General features: G+C 39.3%; 1 protein-coding gene across 1 annotated transcript in view; it reads left to right on the top strand.

Annotated features, from left to right (window-relative positions):
- The window catches only part of fer1l4 (fer-1 like family member 4), a gene marked incomplete at both ends in the record, with an annotated part of 51,671 nt that extends 31,484 nt beyond the window's left edge, over positions 1-20,187 (top strand). Inside the window, 20 exons of the mRNA XM_083939531.1 lie at positions 180-290; positions 409-570; positions 970-1,144; positions 1,466-1,569; positions 2,911-3,027; positions 3,458-3,506; positions 3,628-3,734; positions 4,848-4,982; positions 5,063-5,179; positions 5,342-5,469; positions 5,581-5,751; positions 6,791-6,945; positions 7,138-7,319; positions 7,415-7,500; positions 7,630-7,728; positions 15,495-15,612; positions 16,676-16,799; positions 17,726-18,033; positions 18,372-18,472; positions 20,007-20,187. Of these exons, the coding sequence (XP_083795657.1) occupies positions 180-290; positions 409-570; positions 970-1,144; positions 1,466-1,569; positions 2,911-3,027; positions 3,458-3,506; positions 3,628-3,734; positions 4,848-4,982; positions 5,063-5,179; positions 5,342-5,469; positions 5,581-5,751; positions 6,791-6,945; positions 7,138-7,319; positions 7,415-7,500; positions 7,630-7,728; positions 15,495-15,612; positions 16,676-16,799; positions 17,726-18,033; positions 18,372-18,472; positions 20,007-20,187 (2,730 nt within the window). The remainder of the gene's footprint in view (positions 1-179; positions 291-408; positions 571-969; positions 1,145-1,465; positions 1,570-2,910; positions 3,028-3,457; positions 3,507-3,627; positions 3,735-4,847; positions 4,983-5,062; positions 5,180-5,341; positions 5,470-5,580; positions 5,752-6,790; positions 6,946-7,137; positions 7,320-7,414; positions 7,501-7,629; positions 7,729-15,494; positions 15,613-16,675; positions 16,800-17,725; positions 18,034-18,371; positions 18,473-20,006) is intronic.
- Positions 20,188-24,560: the final 4,373 nt, after the last annotated feature.

The raw sequence follows: 24,560 nt of genomic DNA, 5'->3' as shown, positions 1-24,560 counted from the left end.
GTTTGATTGCCTGACTGCTTGTGTTTCTTGACTTGTCCGACTTCTACAACTACTGTCAGAAATTATGGTCAAAACTACCAAAAGAGTTTTTATCAACACATTTAACAGGAACACAGAAAAAGAAGTATGCATGAATTATTTCCAGATACTGAACTGGAAAATTGTATCACCCCCTGCAGCCCTGTCTCCCCAGCAGTGTGGACCCTCATGAGCTGGCCTACCTGGAGGAGCAGAAATATTATATCATCCCTGAGGGAGTCAGACCTGTTCTGAAGACCTTCAGGATCGAGGTCTCTCTCTCATACACAAACACACACTGTCTGTTGACTTGTGTTCAGGTGTTTTTGGTAAATTGGGCTTTAGAATCTGTGAAGTAACTGAGTCCTACACGTGTGTCTGTCTGCTCAGGTGCTGTTCTGGGGTCTGCGAGAGCTGAAGCGGGTTCAGCTGTTTGAGGTGGAGCGCCCCCTGGTGAGGGTGGAGTGTGGCGGACGCCAGCTGGAGTCTGAAGAGATCGAAAGCTACAACACTCACTCCAACTTTAGAGAGCTGGTCCGTTATATCGACGTGGTCAGTCATAGTGCTGGTTATGGCTACTAGTGCTAAGGTTCACAGATCTGGCTTACAGAAACACACAACACTGGTGTATCCATTGCATGCATATGGAGTAGAGACATGGTCGTATCTAGATGGTAACCCAAGATTTGCAAAAGTCTCACAAGATGGTTAAGGTTCAGGTAGACCTTAAGGTTGGATGGTCATCAGGAAGCGTGTCTCACTTGAGTTTTTGCTTGTTTTTGCTCATTTACGCTATCTGAACACCTGTTGTGTCTAGATGGTAATACAAGATTTGCAGAAACTTACAAAAACTATCGTGAGACTCGCTTCCCGACCACCTTTACTAACCATAAACTCATCTAAACATGACCCTAGACCCCTAATCTTCTATTTCCTGTTTTCCTGTTTCAGGAGCTGCCAGAGCAGGCCTACCTCCACCCTCCTCTCATGTTGTTCGTGGTGGAGCATCGGGCATTCGGTCGGCTCGCTCTGGTCGGGACCCATGTGGTCCAGAGCCTCATGGACTACGCTCCACGCACACTCGGGGGGGAGCAAGCGGAGGAAGAGGACGAGCCTAAACCAAAAGGTAAGTGAATGTTTGTGACGGGTTTTAAACACATTTTTGTAACCATACAGGAAAATTATATGATTTTTTCTTGGATGAAGGCTACTCTTTACTCTTGCTCGGTAAAGGGGGTTTGTGTTTTTTTTTCTAGAGATGAATTGGTCCAAATTGATTCAGAGTTCTGAATTTATCCAGTGAGTTTTACAATAATCAATCTCTAACTTCCCGTAACAACTGAGCAGCTCTGTCACTAGATGTTTCTCACACCTTTGCTCAATGGTTTAGCTGTTGACTTCTCTCCTAAAGTTATAATTGACACAATATCTGCATGTGTCTCTCCAGTGAGTGCAAAGATCGACACTCTGATGTCAGTGAAGCGTATTGGACTCAGCGGCCTGTCAATTAAACAGTCGAGGATTCCCATCAATCCCATCAAGCTGGTTAATGTACGTATATTAATGTCTTCCTCTGGGTTATAAACGTACACTACTGTTCAAAGGTTTTAGGCTACTGAGGGGAGGTTGTGTAAGACAGTTTCATGTCACAGGTCAAACACCATGGCAAGACTTAGCACAGCAACAAGACAAAAGGTAGTTATACTGCATCAGCAAAGTCTCTCCAAACACAGATTTCAAAGCGGACTGGGGTTTCAAGGTGTGCTGTTCAAACTTTTTGAAGAAGAACGAAGAAACGGGCGACGTTGAGGATCATAGTCACAGTGATCGGCCAAGGAAACTTAGTGCAGCAGATGAAAGACACATGAAGCTTATTTCCCTTTGAAATCTGAAGATGTCCAGCAGTGCCATCAGCTCAGAACTGGCAGAAACCAGTGGGACCCAGGTCCACCCATCTACTGTAAGAGTCTGGACAGCAGTGGTCTTCATGGAAGAGTTGCAGCCAAAAAGCCGAACCTCTGACGTGGAAACAAGGCCAAGAGACTCAACTATGCGCAAAAACATAGGAACTGGGGTACAGAAAAATGGCAGCAGGGTCTCTGGACTGGGGAGTCAAAATTTGAAATACTTGGCTTCAGCAGAAGGCAGTTTTTTGCCGAAGGTCTGGAGAGCGGCACAATAATGAGTGTCTGCAGGAAACAGTGAAGCATGGTGGAGGTTCCTTGCAAGTTTGGGGCTGCATTTCTGCAAATGGAGCTGGAGGTTTGGTCAGTATTAATGGAGTCCTCAATGCTGAGAAATTAAGACAGATACTTACCCATCATGCAATTCCATCAGGGAAGCGTGTGATTGGCCCCAAATGTATTCTGCAGCAGGACAATGACCCCAAACATACAGTTAATGTCATTAAGAACTATCTTCAGCATAAAGAAGAACAACAAGTCCTGGAAGGGATGGTGTGGCCCCACAGAGCCCTGATCTCAACACCCTCCAGTCTGTCTGGGATTACATGAAGAGACAGAAGGGTTTGAGGAAGCCTACATCCACAGAAGATCTGGGGTTAGTTCCCCAAGATGTTTGGAACAACCTACGAGCAGAGTTCCTTCAAAAACTGTGTGCAAGTGTACTGAGAAAAACTGATGCTGTTTTGAAGGCAAAGGGTGGTCACACCAGATATTGAATTGATTTAGATTTCTCTTCTGTTCAGTCACTGCATGTTGATAATTGATGAAAATAAACTGTTAACACTTCCATTCTTGAAAGCATCCTTAGTTTACAACATTGTTTTCACACCCGCCTAAAACTTTTGAACAGTAGTGTAAATTAACTAAACTAAACTAAACTATAAAAGGATTAAGAAATGAGTTGATGTTTAAACTTGAACCTCTTCAGGCTCCTCTGAAGAAGCTGTTGAAGAAGGTTGAGGAGCTAGAAGAGGAGCCACCTGAGTTGGAGGAGTTGGATTGGTGGTCCAAATACTACGCTTCACTGGAGGAGATGGAGAGAATAGTGAGACATGTATTAACTTGTCTAAATAAATAAATGTGTTAAAACTGTTGCAGAAATATAAACATGAACTATTAGGAGAGAAGTGTCCATAACCCAATCGGATAACCACTTCTCTAGAAATTTCAACAACAACAAACTACATATTAAAATGTGGTTTCTTTGGTGGCTGGTGGTAGCTGAGTGGTTAGAGCAGTCGCCCCACGAGGCAGAGGCCACGGGTTCGACTGTGATCTGCAGCCCTTTGCTGCATGTCTCCCCCTCTCTCTATCACCCCATTTCCTTTCTGTCCTATATAATAAAAGGCTTGAAAACTGCCAAAAAATAATCTTTAAAAAAATTTTTTTTTCACAGTGAATAATGTGTTAAGTTACACATTTCAGCTTTAAAGAAAATAAAAACTATGATAATTAATCATACTGACTGTTTGCAGGCAATTCAGGAAGAGGAGACGATCTTGATGGAGGAACAAGCGGAGACTGGTACAGTTTTATCTCCTACTTTGTTCAGTTAAAATAATTGTGTATGGTATTTTGAATTATTAGTTTTTTTAAGAATGTGAAATAGTTATTCCTCCCATGTCCATTGTCTTGTTTGGTTTAGATGGAGGGAATCTGTCTATGGCGAACATCGAAGAGGAGGAGGAGGAGGATGAAATTGTGGTGGTGGAGATTGAGCCTCCAAAACGCAAGAAGATTGCCACAATACAGGTGTGAGGTCACTGTGATTGATTCACAGGAAAATTTAATTCAATGTGTCTCTGGTAACTCTGCAGCACTACGTAGCTTTTTGGCCTTTCTTAGCTCCTAGTTTTAGTTTTACAGCATAATTACATCCACCAAGGCTGTTATGTTTTCGGCTGGCAACGGGATTAAAGAAAAACTACTGGCCTGACTTTTATAAAATCTGACTTAAAAGTAGACTTCAATCCATTCATTTTCCAGGCCAGTCTCAGAAACTAGGAACTGAGTGGACCCATAAAGGCATTTCGTTTTCTGTTTAAAGCAATTCTTTCCTTTTTTGCATGCCTCTTCCCCCAGCCTGACCTCTGATGCGTTCTCCTCCCCTGACACGTGTGGTGAGAGAGAAATCTTGCATTCAAGTGCAATGGGAAGTCTGAAGTTTCGGACCTCCAACTCGGCAAAGTGCACTAGAGAATTCAAGGGGGATCGACCTACCCCGCATTAGCTAGCAGGAGGTTCCACTTTGACAGGCATTCCAGTGCACTTTGCCTAGTTGAAGGTCAGAAACTTCAGACTTCCCATGGCACTTGAATGCGACATGAGTAGCGCAAGTGAAACGGAGAGCGACGTTAGACAAGCAGGAAACTCGGCAAATAATTTTATTCAGACAGAATTAAATTATTGGTCAGACATTTATCATAAATATATGAGAATTTAATATTTTTGAGATTCAACACCTGGTGCATTTCTTTTTCATTTGAATGTGTCTTACACTTATAAGGAGCATTTTATTTTATTTTTTAGATTTTGTTTGGCAGTTTTCAAGCCTTTTATTAGATAGGACAGACAGGAAATGGGGTGAGAGAGAGGGAGAGACTGAAGCAAAGGCCGCAGGTCGTAGTCAAACCCGCGGCCGCTGCTGCTTCCTCAAGGACCTTTAGCCTTTTTACATGGGGAGACTGCTATAACCATTAGGTGCATTTTAAGATTAGAAAAGAAAAGTGTAAAAATGCCAGAAAGGTAAGAATTGGTTTAATGCAGATTATCAGTCCATATTAAGACAGACAGACAAGTAAAGGGAGCATAGATTTGTGGTACATTTTCTTTACATTCTGACCCTTTTTGTGTTTGTATGTTCAGCTGTATGGAGGTGACCTGGAGTTAGAGTTCAGTCAGTTTCAGGACTGGCTGCACACCTTCCCGCTGTACAAAGGAAAAGCGGGCATTGAGGATGACGAGGAGGATGAAGAGGAGAGGCTGATGGGAAAATACAAGGTACTGTGGATGGAGAGCTGTCTGTCTGACTGTCTGTTACTCTGCAGGGAAGTGCTTATTATTATACTCCTCATCCCTAGGGCTCCTTTCTGGTTTATCCGATTGATTCAGGAGATGAGGACGACACGTGTCAGATCACCAATGGAATCCCCAAAAACTCACCGATCAAAGTCTTAGTCCGGGTCTACATCGTCAAGGTACTTGTTTCTCTGTCCGTCCAACTTTTTATATAATGTCTGTTACACTGACTTTAATCTGTTGCTACCTTAAAGGCATTCAAGAGTTGACTTCTAAACAGCAACCCTTTTCATGCAAGAAAAAAACTAATTTCTGTTTTTCACGATGTGTGTGTCCGTCAGGCCACCACTCTGTCTCCTACAGACCCGAATGGTAAAGCCGACCCGTATCTGGTGGTCCGAGCTGGACAGCAGTCTCTGGACACCGTAGATCGATACATCCCCAAACAACTAAACCCTACGTTTGGAGAGTGAGTACCTGTCTGTCTACATGTACCAGTGCAACACCCTCTGTCTGTCTGACTGTCTGTCCATCTGACTGTCTCTCTGTCTGTCTGTCTGTCTGTCTGTCTGTCTTTCAGGGTGTTTGAATTCACAGTGTCTTTCCCGCTGGAGACAGAGTTGGTTATCAGAGTGATGGACCACGATCTTATAGGGTCTGATGACGTCATTGGCGAGACGCGGGTCGACCTGGAGAACAGGTTCTACAGCCGCCACAGAGCCTCCTGTGGTCTGGCCCTTTATTATGACACGTCAGTACCCCAACCACATCACATTTCACAGTCCTCGAACTACCACATGTTAGTGCCAAATGTATGACAATGTATGACATATTGGTCTAAAAAATGTGACATGTTGTGTGAAACTAGAATCGTATGAGATTATCAGTTCCTCTTATTGATGCTGTCATGTTTTTCTGACACTTCATTGCAAAACAATGATGTCAAACTATAGACTGTATAAAATACTTGATCCAACCTTACTCACCTACCGGAGTCGCCATCTTGTCAGACTTTGACTCCTCATTTTATCTTACCAAAAAAGGGCACTGATTGACGTTGGGGGGAGGGAGATACGTCCATCTGGCTGACGTATACCTCAGAGGCGAAGTGAGGGCCAGAGGATAGCGTTCACTCAAGAGGGTGTGCCCCTAATTATTTATAAACTTTAACCTGCAATAAAATAAAAACTAACCTGGTCCAAAAACATTCACTCCCCCCAGTGTTGTCATGGAGATGTGACCTATACATACAGACTAGAATGTTTTTTTTTGTACCTGGCCTTAAACAGGTTTAATTATGCTGTGAAAATGGCCTGTTTAACATGGGAGTCAAAGAGAAACTGCTCTATTATGCTTGTGTGAAACTCATGCGTCTAAGCTGCTAGAAACTTACAACAAGAAGGAGTCATGGCGGAAAGGAGTCCAGTCTTTCAAAAACCTGAAAACCTAAATAAAAAATAATAGATTTACAAATATTCTATTGTGTGTTTTACGACACAGAAAAATTATCAGGACCCAATAAGGAAACTGATAAAGAATCGGACCGTTACACAGAAACGATACCAGCATTTGAATCAAGAAAATCTTTGCAATTCCCGTCCCTAACCAAAACATTGGTTACTTTGGTTATTACCAGAACTCACACACGTGGGAACCAGGACACGATAGAAATGATTGTATTACCGGTAATACAAGAACTACTGTACGTGTTATGTCTTCGTCAGTAGAATTCCTGTTTAAATGTGCACCAGACTATCTGTGTGTCGTTCTACTTGACCATTTTTTTCCAGGGAGGGTTACAATGTGTGGCGTGATGCGAAGAAGCCATCCACCATTTTGGCTGAGCTCTGCAGGAAGAACGGCATCCAGTCTCCAGAGTACAGAACATCTGAGGTCAAAGTCCTCAACAAAATCTTCAAGATCCCACCTGACGCAGTACCTGAAGGTAAGAGGGAAGTAAAGGAAGACGGGCAGGTAGATGCAGTTAGTCAGATGTAGGAGATTATATTCTGAGGTGTCATTAAATATGGGAATATTGCACATAAGTGGAAGTGAACAGACCATTGTTGTCCCTCAGCTGTAACAGTATTGTTTTCTACAGCGTTGTTGTTGTTGTTGTTGTTGTTGTTGTTGTCAGGTCTGCTGAAAAACAACCAGCGGTCTCCAGAGGATGAGGCAGAGATTGAGGAGCACGCAGCCCTGAGCGTGCTGCACCGCTGGGGGGAGATGAACGAGTTCCTCTCTGGAGCCATTCCTTTGGTTCCAGAGCATGTGGAGATCCGGTCCTTGCTGAACCAGGACAAACCAGGACTGCCACAGGTAACCACGAAACAAACGATAACTACACAGTGAGATACTTCCTCTGGTATATCTGCATATCATCCGCAATGTGTGTGTATGTCTGTGTGTTCTAGGGTTTCCTTCATATGTGGGTGGACATGTTTCCTACTGATGTCCCAGCCCCGCCTCCTGTAGACATCAAGCCCCGCCTACCTGAACAGTAGGTCAACACGCCATTGAGTACAGTAGAGAATCTATACAGTAGAGTAAAATAGCCTACAACATATATTACAGTGAAGTTGAAAAGAAGTACAGTAGAGTCAAATAGAATCTATGTAACTGTCGACAGGTATGAGCTGCGAGTGATCATCTGGAACACAGATGACGTGTTTCTGGACGACGTCAACCCGTTCACTGGAGTCCCGTCCTCCGACATCTACATGAAAGGGTTAGACTCACACACACAAGATGAAGAAGATACTTAAGGAAATAAAACAAACTGAGAAAAGAACCTCACACTTTAGTTAAAGGTCATCGACTGTCACAGTTGGATTAAACTGTTTGCCAGTGTGCCTAACTAACCAACTAACTAACTAATGAACTACCTGTTAAACTAACTAACTAACTAACTAACTAACTAACTAACTAACTAACTAACTAACTAACTAACTAACTAACTAACTAACTAATGAACTACCTGTTTAACTAACTAACTAACTAACTAACTAACTAACTTACTAACTTACTGACCAACCAACTAACTAACTATTGAACTACCTGTTTACCCAACCAACTAACTAACTAACTAACTAACTAACTAACTAACTAACTAACTAACTAACTTACTAACTTACTGACCAACCAACTAACTAACTATTGAACGACCTGTTTACCCAACCAACTAACTAACAAACTAACTAACTAACTAACTAACTAACTAACTAACTAACTAACTAGCCAATGAGCTACCTGTTTACCCAACTAACTAACTAATGAACTACCTGTTTACCTAACTAACTAACTCACTAACTAACTTACTGACCAACCAACTAACTATTGAACTACCTGTTTACCCAACTAACTAACTAACTAACTAACTAACTAACTAACTAACTAACTAACTAACTAACTAACTAACTAACTAACTAACTAACTAACTAACTGATCAACCAACTAACTAACTAATGAACTACCTGTTTACCTAACTAACTAATGAACTACCTGTTTACCTGATTAACTAACGAACTAACTAACTAACTAACTAACTAACTGACCAACCAACTAACTAACTAAAGAACTACCTGTTTACCCAACTAACGAAATAACTGACCTACCAACTAACTATCTAACTAATTAACTACCTGTTTACCTGACTAACTAACTAACTAACTAACTAACTAACTAACTAACTAACTAACTAACTACCTAACTAACTAACTAACTAACTAACTAACTAACTAACTAACTAACTAACTGGCCAACCAACTAACTAACTAACTAACTAACTAACTAACTAACTAACTAACTAACTAACTAACTAACTAACTAACTAACTAACTGTCCAACCAACCAACTAACTGCCTAATGAACTACCTGTTTACCCAACTAACTATCTAACAGACTAACTAACTGACCAACCAACTAACTAACTAATGAACTACATGTTTACCCAACTAACTAACTAACTGACTGACCAACTAACTAACTAACTAATGAACTACCTGTTTAACTAACTAACTAACTAACTAACTAACTAACTAACTAACTAACTAACTAACTTACTGACCAACCAACTAACTAACTAACTATTGAACTACCTGTTTACCCAACCAACTAACTAACTAACTAACTAACTAACTAACTAACTAACTAACTAACTAACTAACTAACTAACCAATGAGCTACCTGTTTACCCAACTAACTAACTAACTAACTAATGAACTACCTGTTTACCTAACTAACTAACTAACTAACTAACTAACTAACTAACTAACTAACTGACCAACCAACTAACTAACTATTGAACTACCTGTTTACCCAACCAACTAACTAACTAACTAACTAACTAACTAACTAACTAACTAACTAACTAACTAACTAATTAACTACCTACCTACCTACCTACCTACCTGACTAACTAACTAATGAACTACTTCTCTACCTACCTACCTACCTAACTAACTAACTAACTAACTTAACAAAGTATGAACAACCGACATCTACGTGAAAGGGTTAGACTCGCACACACAGGATGAAGAAGATACTTAAGGAAATAAAACAAACTTAAAGGTCAGTTCAAGGTCGTAATCGACTGTTCACTATGTCACCAAAAACACAAAACCAAAATGGATTAAACTGTTTGTTTTCTCCAACTAACTAACTAACTAACTAACTAACTAACTGACTGACTGACTGACTGACTGACTGACTAACTGACTGACTGACTGACTGACTGACTGACTGACTGACTGACTGACCGACTAACTAACTAATGAACTACCTGTTTACCTAACTAGCTAACTATCTACCTGTCTGTCTAACTAACTAACTAACTAACTAACTAACTAACTAACTAACTAACTAACTAACTAACTAACTAACTAACTAACTAACTAACTAACTAACTAACTTACTGACCAACCAACTAACTAACTAACTATTGAACTACCTGTTTACCCAACCAACTAACTAACTAACTAACTAACTAACTAACTAACTAACTAACTAACTAACTAACTAACTAACTAACTATTGAACTATTGAACTAACTAACTAACTAACTAACTAACTAACTAACCAACCAATGAGCTACCTGTTTACCCAACTAACTAACTAACTAATGAACTACCTGTTTAACTAACTAACTAACTAACTAACTAACTAACTAACTAACTAACTAACTAACTAACTAACTAACTTACTGACCAACCAACTAACTAACTATTGAACTACCTGTTTACCCAACCAACTAACTAACTAACTAACTAACTAACTAACTAACTAACTAACTAACTAACTAACTAACTAACTAATTAACTACCTGTTAAACTAACTAACTAACTAACTAACTAACTAACTAACTAACTAACTAACTAACTAACTAACTAACTAATGAACTACCTGTTTAACTAACTAACTAACTAACTAACTAACTTACTAACTTACTGACCAACCAACTAACTAACTATTGAACTACCTGTTTACCCAACCAACTAACTAACTAACTAACTAACTAACTAACTAACTAACTAACTAACTTACTAACTTACTGACCAACCAACTAACTAACTATTGAACGACCTGTTTACCCAACCAACTAACTAACTAACTAACTAACTAACTAACTAACTAACTAACTAACTAACTAACTAACTAACTAACTAACTAGCCAATGAGCTACCTGTTTACCCAACTAACTAACTAATGAACTACCTGTTTACCTAACTAACTAACTCACTAACTAACTTACTGACCAACCAACTAACTATTGAACTACCTGTTTACCCAACTAACTAACTAACTAACTAACTAACTAACTAACTAACTAACTAACTAACTAACTAACTAACTAACTAACTAACTAACTAACTAACTAACTAACTAACTAACTAACTAACTGATCAACCAACTAACTAACTAATGAACTACCTGTTTACCTAACTAACTAATGAACTACCTGTTTACCTGATTAACTAACGAACTAACTAACTAACTAACTAACTGACCAACCAACTAACTAACTAAAGAACTACCTGTTTACCCAACTAACGAAATAACTGACCTACCAACTAACTATCTAACTAATTAACTACCTGTTTACCTGACTAACTAACTAACTAACTAACTAACTAACTAACTAACTAACTAACTAACTAACTAACTAACTAACTAACTAACTAACTAACTAACTAACTAACTGGCCAACCAACTAACTAACTAACTAACTAACTAACTAACTAACTAACTAACTAACTAACTAACTAACTGTCCAACCAACCAACTAACTGCCTAATGAACTACCTGTTTACCCAACTAACTATCTAACAGACTAACTAACTGACCAACCAACTAACTAACTAATGAACTACATGTTTACCCAACTAACTAACTAACTGACTGACCAACTAACTAACTAACTAATGAACTACCTGTTTAACTAACTAACTAACTAACTAACTAACTAACTAACTAACTAACTTACTGACCAACCAACTAACTAACTAACTATTGAACTACCTGTTTACCCAACCAACTAACTAACTAACTAACTAACTAACTAACTAACTAACTAACTAACTAACTAACTAACTAACTAACTAACTAACTAACCAATGAGCTACCTGTTTACCCAACTAACTAACTAACTAACTAATGAACTACCTGTTTACCTAACTAACTAACTAACTAACTAACTAACTAACTAACTAACTAACTAACTAACTAACTAACTAACTAACTGACCAACCAACTAACTAACTATTGAACTACCTGTTTACCCAACCAACTAACTAACTAACTAACTAACTAACTAACTAACTAACTAACTAACTAACTAACTAATTAACTACCTACCTACCTACCTACCTGACTAACTAACTAATGAACTACTTCTCTACCTACCTACCTACCTAACTAACTAACTAACTAACTTAACAAAGTATGAACAACCGACATCTACGTGAAAGGGTTAGACTCGCACACACAGGATGAAGAAGATACTTAAGGAAATAAAACAAACTTAAAGGTCAGTTCAAGGTCGTAATCGACTGTTCACTATGTCACCAAAAACACAAAACCAAAATGGATTAAACTGTTTGTTTTCTCCAACTAACTAACTAACTAACTAACTAACTGACTGACTGACTGACTGACTGACTGACTAACTGACTGACTGACTGACTGACTGACTGACTGACTGACTGACCGACTAACTAACTAATGAACTACCTGTTTACCTAACTAGCTAACTATCTACCTGTCTGTCTAACTAACTAACTAACTAACTAACTAACTAACTAACTAACTAACTAACTAACTAACTAACTAACTAACTTACTGACCAACCAACTAACTAACTAACTATTGAACTACCTGTTTACCCAACCAACTAACTAACTAACTAACTAACTAACTAACTAACTAACTAACTAACTAACTAACTAACTAACTAACTAACTAACTAACTAACTAACTAACTAACTAACTATTGAACTATTGAACTAACTAACTAACTAACTAACTAACTAACTAACCAACCAATGAGCTACCTGTTTACCCAACTAACTAACTAACTAATGAACTACCTGTTTAACTAACTAACTAACTAACTAACTAACTAACTAACTAACTAACTAACTAACTTACTGACCAACCAACTAACTAACTATTGAACTACCTGTTTACCCAACCAACTAACTAACTAACTAACTAACTAACTAACTAACTAACTAACTAACTAACTAATTAACTACCTACCTACCTACCTACCTGACTAACTAACTAATGAACTACTTCTCTACCTACCTACCTACCTAACTAACTAACTAACTAACTTAACAAAGTATGAACAACCGACATCTACGTGAAAGGGTTAGACTCGCACACACAGGATGAAGAAGATACTTAAGGAAATAAAACAAACTTAAAGGTCAGTTCAAGGTCGTAATCGACTGTTCACTATGTCACCAAAAACACAAAACCAAAATGGATTAAACTGTTTGTTTTCTCCAACTAACTAACTAACTAACTAACTAACTAACTGACTGACTGACTGACTGACTGACTAACTGACTAACTGACTGACTGACTGACTGACTGACTGACCGACTAACTAACTAATGAACTACCTGTTTACCTAACTAGCTAACTATATACCTGTCTGTCTAACTAACTAACTAACTAACTAACTAACTAACTAACTAACTAACTAACTAACTAACTAACTAACTAACTAACTAACTTACTGACCAACCAACTAACTAACTATTGAACTACCTGTTTACCCAACCAACTAACTAACTAATTAACTAACTCACTAACTAACTAACTAACTAACTAACTAACTAACTAACTAACTAACTAACTAACTAACTAACTAACTAACTAACTAACTAACTAACTAACTATTGAACTAACTAACTAACTATTGAACTATTGAACTATTGAACTAACTAACTAACTAACTAACCAACCAATGAGCTACCTGTTTACCCAACTAACTAACTAACTAACTAATGAACTACCTGTTTACCTAACTAACTAACTAACTAACTAACTAACTAACTAACTAACTAACTAACTAACTAACTAACTAACTAAATAACTTACTGACCAACCAACTAACTAACTATTGAACTACCTGTTTACCCAACCAACTAACTAACTAACCAACTAACTAACTAACTAACTAACTAACTAACTAACTAACTAACTAACTAACTACCTAAGTAACTAATTACCTAACTACCTAACTAACTAACTAACCAACGAACAAATTAACAAACTAACTAACTAACTAACTAACTAACTAACTAACTATCTACCTAACTACCTAACTAACTCACTAACCAACGAACAAATGAACAAACAAACAAACAAACTAACTAACTAACTAACTAACTAACTAACTAACTAACTAACTAACTAACTAACTAACTAACTAACTAACTAACTAACTAACTAACTAACTAACTATTTAACTAACTAACTAACTAACTAACTAATGAACTACCTGTCTACCAAACAAACAAACAAACTAACTAACTAACTAACTACCTACCTACCTACCCAACCAACCAACCAACCAACCAACCAACCAACCAACCAACCGACCAACCAACCAACCGAACAACCAACCAACCAACCAACCAACCAACCAACCAACCAACCAACCAACCAACCAACCAAACAAACAAACAAACAAACAAACAAACAAACAAACAAACAAACAAACAAACAAACAAACAAACTAACTAACTAACTAACTAACTAACTAACTAACTAACTAACTAACTAACTAACTAACTAACTAAATAACTAACTAACTAACTAACTAACTAAAATCGTAAGCATGTCCAGCTAACTAGCTTAGATTTATCTTTTTAACTTTTTCCAACGTTACTTGACACAACATTTAATACGCCATCAGTTAGTCAACATACTCATGGACGGATTATTATTACGACTCGTTTCACGTTAGCCTACCACTTTAATCTGACTCCTTTGTTTCAGTAACCAGTAGGCTAGTCTAACACATTAGCCTACCACTTTAATCTAAATATTATATCCAGTTTAGTTCGGCTCTGGTGAAGACGGGGAAACATCTGTTTGGATGTCGATGAACGACAGAATTTCATTCTGGCCTTTTTAGCATTTTATTCTTCACAGGCTAAGGCAAGCCAGTGAAGACACATAGGCCTTTATTTACCAGAAAATTATTACTATACAGATATTAATTCAATGAATATATTTTTACATTGGGTCAGGTAAATCAGGAGTAAGGTATTTTGGCTTTCATTTGTCATTTTTTTGTTTCAAATTGATTTATTTCAAGTAAGGGACCATTCACAATAAGACATAAATATTATACAACAAGAGGAGATATATCATGCCAGGTTGTAGCTGTTTGCTATTTTCCACCTACATTAATGGAAAACTGATTCCACCACCTTAGAACCAGATCTTTTCTAAAAACATATACCCCAGGTTGTCATTCAACATGAACTGTGGCATTACCATTTCAAACTCTATCCCAAATCTTATATATTACATTTCACATATTAGATATGGTAAGGAGGAAGCCTTAGTTCGGGTGAAGTGTCTGGCTGATGTTTATCACAGCTGCTTTTATGGATGTTCTTAATCTCAGCGACTTTGATCAGAGGAAGAAAATAAATCGTTAATCAATTCATTCGCAGTTTATGAGAAATATGGTGAGAGGAACTGCTTTATGAATGATAAGGGCCGTGTCCCCATTTTAGTTTTTCAGAGACAAAAATATTATTACTAAATACTACTACTAAATCTGGTAACCTTAACCCATGGAGCTCACGTTAGCTTAATTAGCTAGCTACTGTAGCAAGTAATGATAAGATGCTTTTGTCTGAATTTAAGGAGCCATTAATATGCCTATGGCTAGGCTAAGTGAGCGGTTAATTAGGTTAATTGCTTGGCTGTTAAGGCTCTGTGTTTTATTTTGTTCTGTTGTCTGTGCAGCTGGATAAAAGGACTGGAGGGAGACAAACAGGAGACTGATGTCCACTTCAACTCTCTGACTGGAGAAGGAAATTTCAACTGGAGATTTATCTTCCGCTTTGACTACCTTCCTACCGAGGTACACGTACCGTTCATACTGACACCTGGACAATTACTCTGAATGACTGATGAATCCTGGTGATTATACTGACCTTTGCTCTTGTGTGTCCATTATTTTTATGACGAAATGTAAAAAAAACTGTGAAAGCCGTGCATAGCAGTTTTGCAGAATCCAAGGGGGTGTATTCACATGTCTTATTTGTTTCACTAACAGTCCAAAACCAACAGATATTAGGTTTGAAATTGACAGACAAAAAAAAAATGTATTAAAAAAATCACATCAGATAAGCTAAAACCAAAAACTGGTTCTGTTTTTCAATAATGACTGATCAGTTTAATGTATAATATGGAACTTTTCCACTTTGCAACGTCTAAAACTGCTTATGTTATATATTTTCGTGAGTTATGTACTCAGTAATCATAATAATGCTTTATTTATATAGTACCTTTCATATGATAAAATGCAGCTCAAAGTCAACAACAAAGGTCTTAAAACAAAAAACAGTATAATGAATAATGAAAAATAATTAGTTAATAATGCAAAAACAATTCTAAGATGTAAAAGCCATAAAAAAGTACAGGACCACTAACACTGCAGTGGTTAAAAAAGTTCAACTCACCACCCAAGCTTATCCGTGTTAGCCACATTTGGCTGTTAGCAACTGTTAGCGCCTGCCCCAGATTTCTCCGTTAATTGTTAGTGCACGCAAAAAATTGTCTCGAAGGCTTATTTGATAAGTTTAACCTGACTAAAAAGAGCATGGGATGGTTTTACACTGGAATTTCACTTTAATGTGATGAACAAGTGCAATAATAAGTATACTGAATATGATATTTGTGCTGTATGCAAAGGTGAAGTTTACCACAGCTGTAAGGTGCTGGGAAATCATGAATATGCACCTTGAGAGGCTTGAAAATTGCTTGAATTTGACTTTGGAAAAAGTGCAACCCTAAATTGTGGTAAAGACAACAACTCCCATGGTCCCACAGTACCAAACTCCAGATTGATATCAGTGAATATGTCATTCAACTCTAATTAACTGGTTGTTAGTGAGACTAGTAAATCTCCTCTCGTCCCGCAGAAAGAGGTGGTCTACAAGAAGAAAGAGTCCTTCTTCTCTCTGGAGGAGTCCGAGTTTCGACAACCGGCTGTTTTGACGCTGCAGGTCTGGGACTACGACCGCATCGCTGCCAACGACTTCCTGGGTGAGACGCACCGACAGACATTTACCTTTATTTCTAATTTGCCATGTTGTATATTTTAACAAGAAGCCTCCCCATTTTCTGATCCACTCCAAGTTTTTATTTTTTGGATTCTTTTGACTTTGATTTATCGGAGTGTTTATTCACAATCGGGTGAAATATTATATATATTTTTTAATTATAAAATACTTTGCCACGCAATTTGGCTATTTACACATGACCCCTTATCCACCTTTCACCCAGGAAACCATGTTTCGAATCCAGCCTGGGACGTAATTTGAGATATTTTTTTTTTTTTAGATTTGGCTAGGTTTAGGCAACAAAAATGGGTGAAAATAACATTGTTGGCTACGGACACCCGGATACAAATTGCATACATTGATGTTTGTACATATCCTTTGCCTTTATTTATTTTTAACATTTCATTGTTTACTGTTATCATTTCTAGTCTTGCAAAATTCTATTTTTGTTTTTACTTTTTTTTGTCTATGAAAGGTACAGTAAATAAAGTTGCGCTTTCATTTGCTGGTAATGTAAACAATTCCTCCATGTTTACCTTGTCTTGATAATGTTGCTGTACTGATGTCCATGGCTCTCAAACTAAAGTTCTTACTCACAAATTAATTCCAATCATTTCTGTTTTGCTGTTGTTTTTTGTCACTCTCTGTTGAGCTGCTGTCAGTGAAACTTCCTAAATTTGGGTGAACTGACCCTTTAAGTTGAACATTTCAGAGTGGCCTTTTTATTCAGCGTTTTTTTTTGTATAGATTCATCATGCAGATGCATCATGGGAAATGAACAGTGTATTTTATAGATGAATTTAAAGAAGTGGATACAGTACAAGGCAAATCCCTGTACGTAACTTCAGAACTTTAAAGGCCAAATACTTCTGATTCCTCATCCTCCTCCTTTTGTTCTTCCCCCTTCAGGCTCCATAGAGTTACGGCTCAACGACATGGTGCGAGCGGCAAAGTCGTCCAATAAGTGTACGATTGACTTGGCGAAGGATCGGGCCAGCCCTCGACTCTCCATCTTTCGCGCCAAGAAGATGAAAGGCTGGTGGCCGCTGATCCGCCTGAAGACGGCCAAGGACTTCGAGAAGGAGGAGAAGGAGAGAGAGGAGGCCAAGAAGAAGGGAAAGAAAAAGAAGAAGAAGAAGAAGAAGGACAAGAGGAGCAGGATGAAAGAGGAGGACATCCAGTACACTGATAGCGGCGGCAACACTTATCTGCTAATGGTACAAAAGAAACAATATACTAATACTTCTAATGCTGCTAATGTCAAAAGTTTATTTTAAAACAGCGCAATAAACTTTTCACATTATCCCCTTGCAAATGTGCCTATTGTAATGTTGTAGAGTGTGTGACAGGCTTTTAATATGAAACATTTGGACAGGAAGTGCTGCGTGTCACTGACTTTAACTTTAACTCTCCTCCTGTGTGTGTGTGTGTGTGTGTGTGTGTGTGTGTGTGTGTGTGTGTGTGTGTGTGTGTGTGTGTGTGTGTGTGTGTGTGTGTGTGTGTGTGTGTGTGTGTGTGTGTGTGTGTGTGTGTGTGTGTGCGTGTGCGTGTGAAGGGGAAGGTGGAGTTGGAGCTGCAGCTTGTGACATTAGAGCAAGCGGAGACAAACCCTGTTGGACGGGCCCGCAAGGAGCCGGAGCCTCTGGACAAGCCAAAGTACGACACAAAAACACTCACATTAACACACACACACGCTCCTTCTTTAACGCTTGGTGACACCAGAAAGTGGGACAGGTCGCCAGAATGAAACATGGGCATTGTATGTTTCTGCAAACCACTGATATGTTGCATACAAAGACTGTATAAAAAATGGACGTAGCATCTACATCGAGGTCCGTTCTCTCACCTTGATCAAATGGTACTCGCCTACAGGAGTCACCATCTTGTCAGACTTTGACTCCGCCTCATTTCATCTTACCAAAAAAGGGCATGTATGTGACGTTGGGGGGAAGAGAGATACGTCCATCTGGCTGACGTGTACCTCCGAGGAGAAGTGAGGACCAGTGGCTAGCTGTCACTCAAGAGGCCACGCCCCTAATTATTTATAAACTTTAACCTCCAATAAAATAAAAACTAGCCTGGTCCAAAAAAATTCCCCCCTGTCATTGTTGTCATGGAGATATGAGCTAAACATACAGACTAGAACAGTTTTTGTCCCAGGCCTTAAACAGGTTTAATTATGCTGTGAAAACGGCTGTTTAACATGGGAGTCAATGAGAAACTGGTCTATTATGAAACTTGACCCTAATGGACACTTGGAGAACTGCAATTTTGGCACTTCCTTATTGGATCAACTAAACTGTTCTGAACTGCTCTCATTCTCTACTCGTCACATACCACAGAAACATTTTGGCACTCCGCAGTCACGTGATTAATGCTGTAAATTCAAACAAAAACTATTAACGTCACTTAAATTTAGTTTTCAAAACTTTTACTACTACTACTTTTAGGAAAAGATAGGTGTTTGAGTTAAAAGAAGTCGCACTGTTTCACTTTCACAAGGGGCTAGATATGAACCAGCGGTCTCCGGGGTGAAAGTCCAATGTGTGTGTTTTACACAACCGACACTGACCTCCTCCCTAAGTGCAGTTTGAGGCTTTTTAATTGTTACTTAACTTCTGGCAGAGCAATTTCCGCTCACCCACTCAATATCACTCCACGCTTTCTACAGAAAAAAGCTGTGTTGTATCAGACGGATGGCGCCTGCTCTCCTTCCATGTCGCCATAACACGGAGCTCCTCGCCCCCATCCGCTGGCAAAATGGCCGCCATCATCTGTCCAGAAACTGGAGCAGGAGATACGGCGCTGCTCCAACATTTTTAAAAAATCCGCTCTGCTCCACTTGCTCTGAATGTGTAAAAATAATGTTGATCATTTTACAGTGGGGTCAGCTGAATGCTCGGTACGTCGCATATAGACATAAGAGGGGGCCAAAAACATTAATTATCAACATTTTTGTGCAGAGATGTACAATGCCAACATAATCTTTTGCCACCAGTCAATAAAGAGTTACTGGGAAGAAAAGCATTTTAGTTAGTTATGGTATTGTTTATCTTCCTCCATTTTGGACTCTCCGACTGGATTCCACTGAAATAAACTGATTATTCAGCAAAATGTCAGTTTTTTTTAAAGCTGATTTTGATCGCAGGTTTAGTAAACCGCTGTAACCTGTCTCCTGTCCTCCCTCTAGTCGTCCCTCAACCAGCTTCAACTGGTTCGTCAACCCGATGAAGACCTTCATCTTCCTCATCTGGAAGAAGTTCAAAAAGTACATCATCGCTTTTATCATCCTCGTCATCCTCACCCTCTTCCTTGCTCTCATCCTCTACACAATGCCGCAGCAAATCTCCTCCCTCATCATCAAAGGATGAAGAGACCTGTGGGGGAGTCTTCATCACAGACTGTATCCGGTTTCTGATCCTGAACTGATACAAGTCAAATTTACTTCTCATCGGTTAAACTCATGACATGTTTACACTGACAGCACTACATTACCCAGCATCCTCATTTATAAACACAACCCGGGTCATGTAAGTAAGGAAGTAAAATGTATTTGAACACGACCGACAATGTTGCTTAAAAAAACACAAAGAGATGCTAAGTGATCACAAGTATACACAAAACAATCAACAATGACCACAAAGAGACAAATAATGACTATAGGGATGCAAAACGACAACATAGAGATACTAAACGACCACATGTCTAAAAATAGATGCAAAACCCCCACAAAAGATGTAAAATTATATGTTGCTGGTTACTTCTTCCAAAAAGTAACTGAATTAGTTACTGAGTCACAAATTATAAAAGTACTTAGTTACTATGGAAAGTACATTATTAAATGCTTAAATGTGTCAAAGAATTTGGACCCCACCTCCACCTCTCTTTAATAGAACTTAAATCTTTACCTTACTTTACTAATTATTTATTTATATTTCACACATTTTTTAGTGAATTTTTGAACAGTGTGAACAGTTGTTTAGTGTATCAACTTCAAGTAAGAAAACAGGAACAAAAACAAAAAACCCCAACATTAATCCCCAGTTTCCATTTAAGGAGAATGTTACATCTGGCCAGCAGGGTGGTAAAGGCCACGACACGTTGTGTAGTAATGGGCAGATTTTTAGACGGAGGAAGCACAAAAAGAGCAGTAAGAGGATCTGGTTCCAAATTTGTGTTAAGAGCCTGTTTGAGGGTTTGAAATTTATCGGACCAAAATTCAGCGAGCTCTGGGCTCATCCAGAACATGTGTGTGTGGTCGGCTGAGGACTGCTTACAGCGGTTACAAGCATCGCTGTGACTAGGGTCGTTCTTAGCCAGTTTAGCGTTGGTGAAATAGGCTCTATGAAGCATCTTCCACTGTAACAGGCCGTGCCTGGCACAAATTAAAGATGAGTGAACCAATTTAAGAATGTCCCTCCACTGGACATCAGTAATGTCTACCCCCAAATCATTTTCCCATGCATTTTTAGGTGAGGCAGTGGGGACTGGGCTCAGAAGGGAAATCTTATTATAAATGACAGATATCAGTTGTTGGTCCATCTCAGTTTCAGGGGGGTGTTCGGAAAATGTGGGAATTGCTTTGGGATAAAATGTCTCATTTGAAGGTACCGAAAAAGTGGCTATTAGGCAGGCTGTATTTGTCTAACCTAGATGCAAAGGATGCAAAAAACCCTTCGTGATACAGGTCATTAAGAGTTTTGAGGCCCTTATATGACCATATGTGGAACTCAGGATTGGTCCAGGAAGGGACCAATGCATAGTTATTCAAAACTGGGGCAAGGACCGAAGCCCTTTGCAAGCCGCACTGCTTCCTGAACTGGATCCAAATTTTGATGGCATTAACGACAACCGGATTGGGTGAGACCTTATGAGCAGTTATTGGGAGCTGTGAGCAAATTGTAGAGTGCAAAGAGCGGGAGGAAGATGTTATCTCAGTATGAGCCCATGGCGGGCAGGCGTCTGTAACTTCACCGTGGAGCCAATATAAAAGTTTATTAATGTTGCAAGCCCAGAAGTAGTGGCGGAAATTAGGGAGTGCTAGTCCCCCTTCAGGTTTAGGGAGTTGAAGATTGTGTTTTTTGATACGGGCTGGTTTATTTTTCCAGATAAAGGCGTTAAGCTTTTGGTCCAGGTTAATGAAGAACGATTTGTTAAGACAAATTGGGAGGTGTCGAAAAAGGTACAGAACCTTTGGTAAAATGACCATTTTAATAAGATTCACCCAGCCTGCACGGGACAGGGGGAGGCCTGCTCATTTAGACAAGTCTGACATTTATCCAATAATCGCTGGAAGTTCTTTTGAAAAAGGTCCCTGAAGGAGCTGGTGATAAACACCCCCAAATACTTGAACGCCTCGTCAGCTGTTTTAAAGGGGAATACGGATTGTGGGAGTGATCTCGCCAAGTTGTTGACAAAGAATAACTCACTTTTCTGAATATTCAACTTATACCCCATTAGGTGTCCAAACTGATCGAGAATTGATAAAACTGGGGGGAGGATGTGGGGTTTGAAATAAACAAAAGATGGTCATCTGTATAAAAAAAGATTTTGGACTAGACCAAAAAAAGTGATGCCTTCAAACAAGGGTGAGAGTGAACAGCCCTGCCGGGTCCCACGCCTGAGAGGGAAACATGCTGAACGGACACCGTTAGTGTTTACAGATGCAGAGGGGGTTACATACAGAAGCTTAGTCCAAGAAATAAAATCAGAATCAAAGCCAAATTTCTCAAAATTAAAATAGTTAGCCCCACTCCACCCGGTCGAAGGCTTTCTCTGCATCTAGCGCGACTATGACCTCAGGAGTGTCCGACCCATGTGAGAATATGATGTTGAGCAGCCTTCTGGTGTTGAGGAATGGATGTCACCCTAATATGAAGCCTGTCTGGTCTTGTGAAATTATCGATGACATCACACTTTGGAGGCGGAGGGTGAGGACCTTAGCAAGGATCTTACAGTCTGCGTTTAAAAGTGAGACCGGTCTGTAGCTGCCACATGAAGTAGGATCCCTGTCTTTCTTCAGGAGCAATGAAATAGATGCCTCATACAAGGTCGCTGGCAGTCTGCCTTCAGTAAACGAGTCATTAAACACTCTCACAAGGATGGGAGCTAATAGCATCGAGTACGCCTTAAAGAACTCGACTGTAAAACCATTGGGACCAGGAGATTTCCTGTTCTTCATAGACTTGATGGCTTCTTGCACCTCCAACAGATAAATGGGTCTACCGAGCTCCCTAGCGATGTTTATATCAATCTGAGGGTATGTTAAATGATCAGAAGCATATAAAGTGGTGTAAAAATCAGAAAAATCTTTTTTATCACTGGGTCAGAAGTGTGGCTACCGTCTGTTAGTTGAATTTTAGAGGTTAGTCTGGAAGCAGTAGCTGCGCGGGCCTGCTGCGCCAGGAGTCTACCTGCCTTATCTCCCTGCTCAAAAAAGTTTTGGATTGTTGTTGAAGCTGTCTCTCCACTTTGCGTGTCATCAAGAGGCCGTGTTCTGAATGTAGTAGTAGCCGTTTCTTACATAGAGGGGGGGATGGAGAGATGGAGTGAGTTCCATCGTGTTTTACCAGTTCCTCCGCAATTTCCACCAGCGTAACCTGCTTAGAAGAAGATCTGTCAAGAGTCACTTCCTGCAACAGGTCGAAGTCTCCGCCTATGATAATGCGATGACTGTCAGCGTTTGGGATTTTGGGGAATAGCCTTGTAAAAAACTGTTCATCGTCCGAGGTGGACGCATAAACCGAAACTAAGACCACTGGTGTGTTCTGGAGTGTTCCCGAAACTCTGACATAGCGGCCTTCAGTATCTAGGATTACATTTGTCGGCTCAAACAGGACCCTTTTATGAATGATGATAGCTGCCCCTCTAACTCTATCTGTAAATTTTGTGTGGAATAAGTGGCTCATCCACGCCCTCTTAATACGTGAGGTGTCTGCTGTTTTGCGATGTGTTTCCTGCAGAAACATCACAACCACCTGAAGTTGCTGCAACTGTGTCAGGACCTTACCTATTTTGTTCATTCCCTTAGTATTCCAGGAAACCAGATGCACTCCAGTACCTGTCTTTAAAGCATTAGCCATAGGAACATTAATAATAAGTTAGAATGACACTGCATGACCCAAAGTATTCTGTAGTGGAGGAAGAGAGTGGGGAGCGAGGGAGGGTAAAAAACACGAAAAAACAAAACAAACAACAAAAGGGGTAGGGGGACCCATACAGACATAAAACAGAACATAACAACATAAAAGGAAACTGAAACAATAACATTTGTGACCAATCTGAGGGCTACTCCCATAATGAAAAACATCATCTGAGCTCTCCGGCTCCACCTAACAGCTAAACTGAGCTTCCAGGGTCTCCTCCCTTCACTTACTAGTGTTTGACCCTTTAAATCACTATAGAAAAGAGAAAAGATAAATAAATAGATAATAAAAACCCAAACAGACAACAAACACCATGTAAAGTAAATTAGCCAGCAGAGGGCACCCGGATGCCTTAGGGCAGACAGGCCATGAAGGTATTTTTCTACATCATATTAGATGAATAGAATGCCTGCCTGTATGAAACCCACCATCCACCCTGGGCTAGAATTCACATGCTGAATCGATACAGGTCACCTTGCATCTCTGCTGAAAATAGATGCAAAACAATCCCAGACATACAGAACAACTAAAAATGGACATAACATTACTGTGGATATACACAATATGACCACATAGAGACAAATATGATGACAAAGACA

Source organism: Echiichthys vipera (genome assembly GCF_963691815.1).
Source record: "Echiichthys vipera genome assembly, chromosome: X".
Lineage (NCBI taxonomy): Eukaryota > Metazoa > Chordata > Actinopteri > Perciformes > Trachinidae > Echiichthys > Echiichthys vipera.
This window is presented reverse-complemented; position numbering and strand designations above follow the sequence as displayed.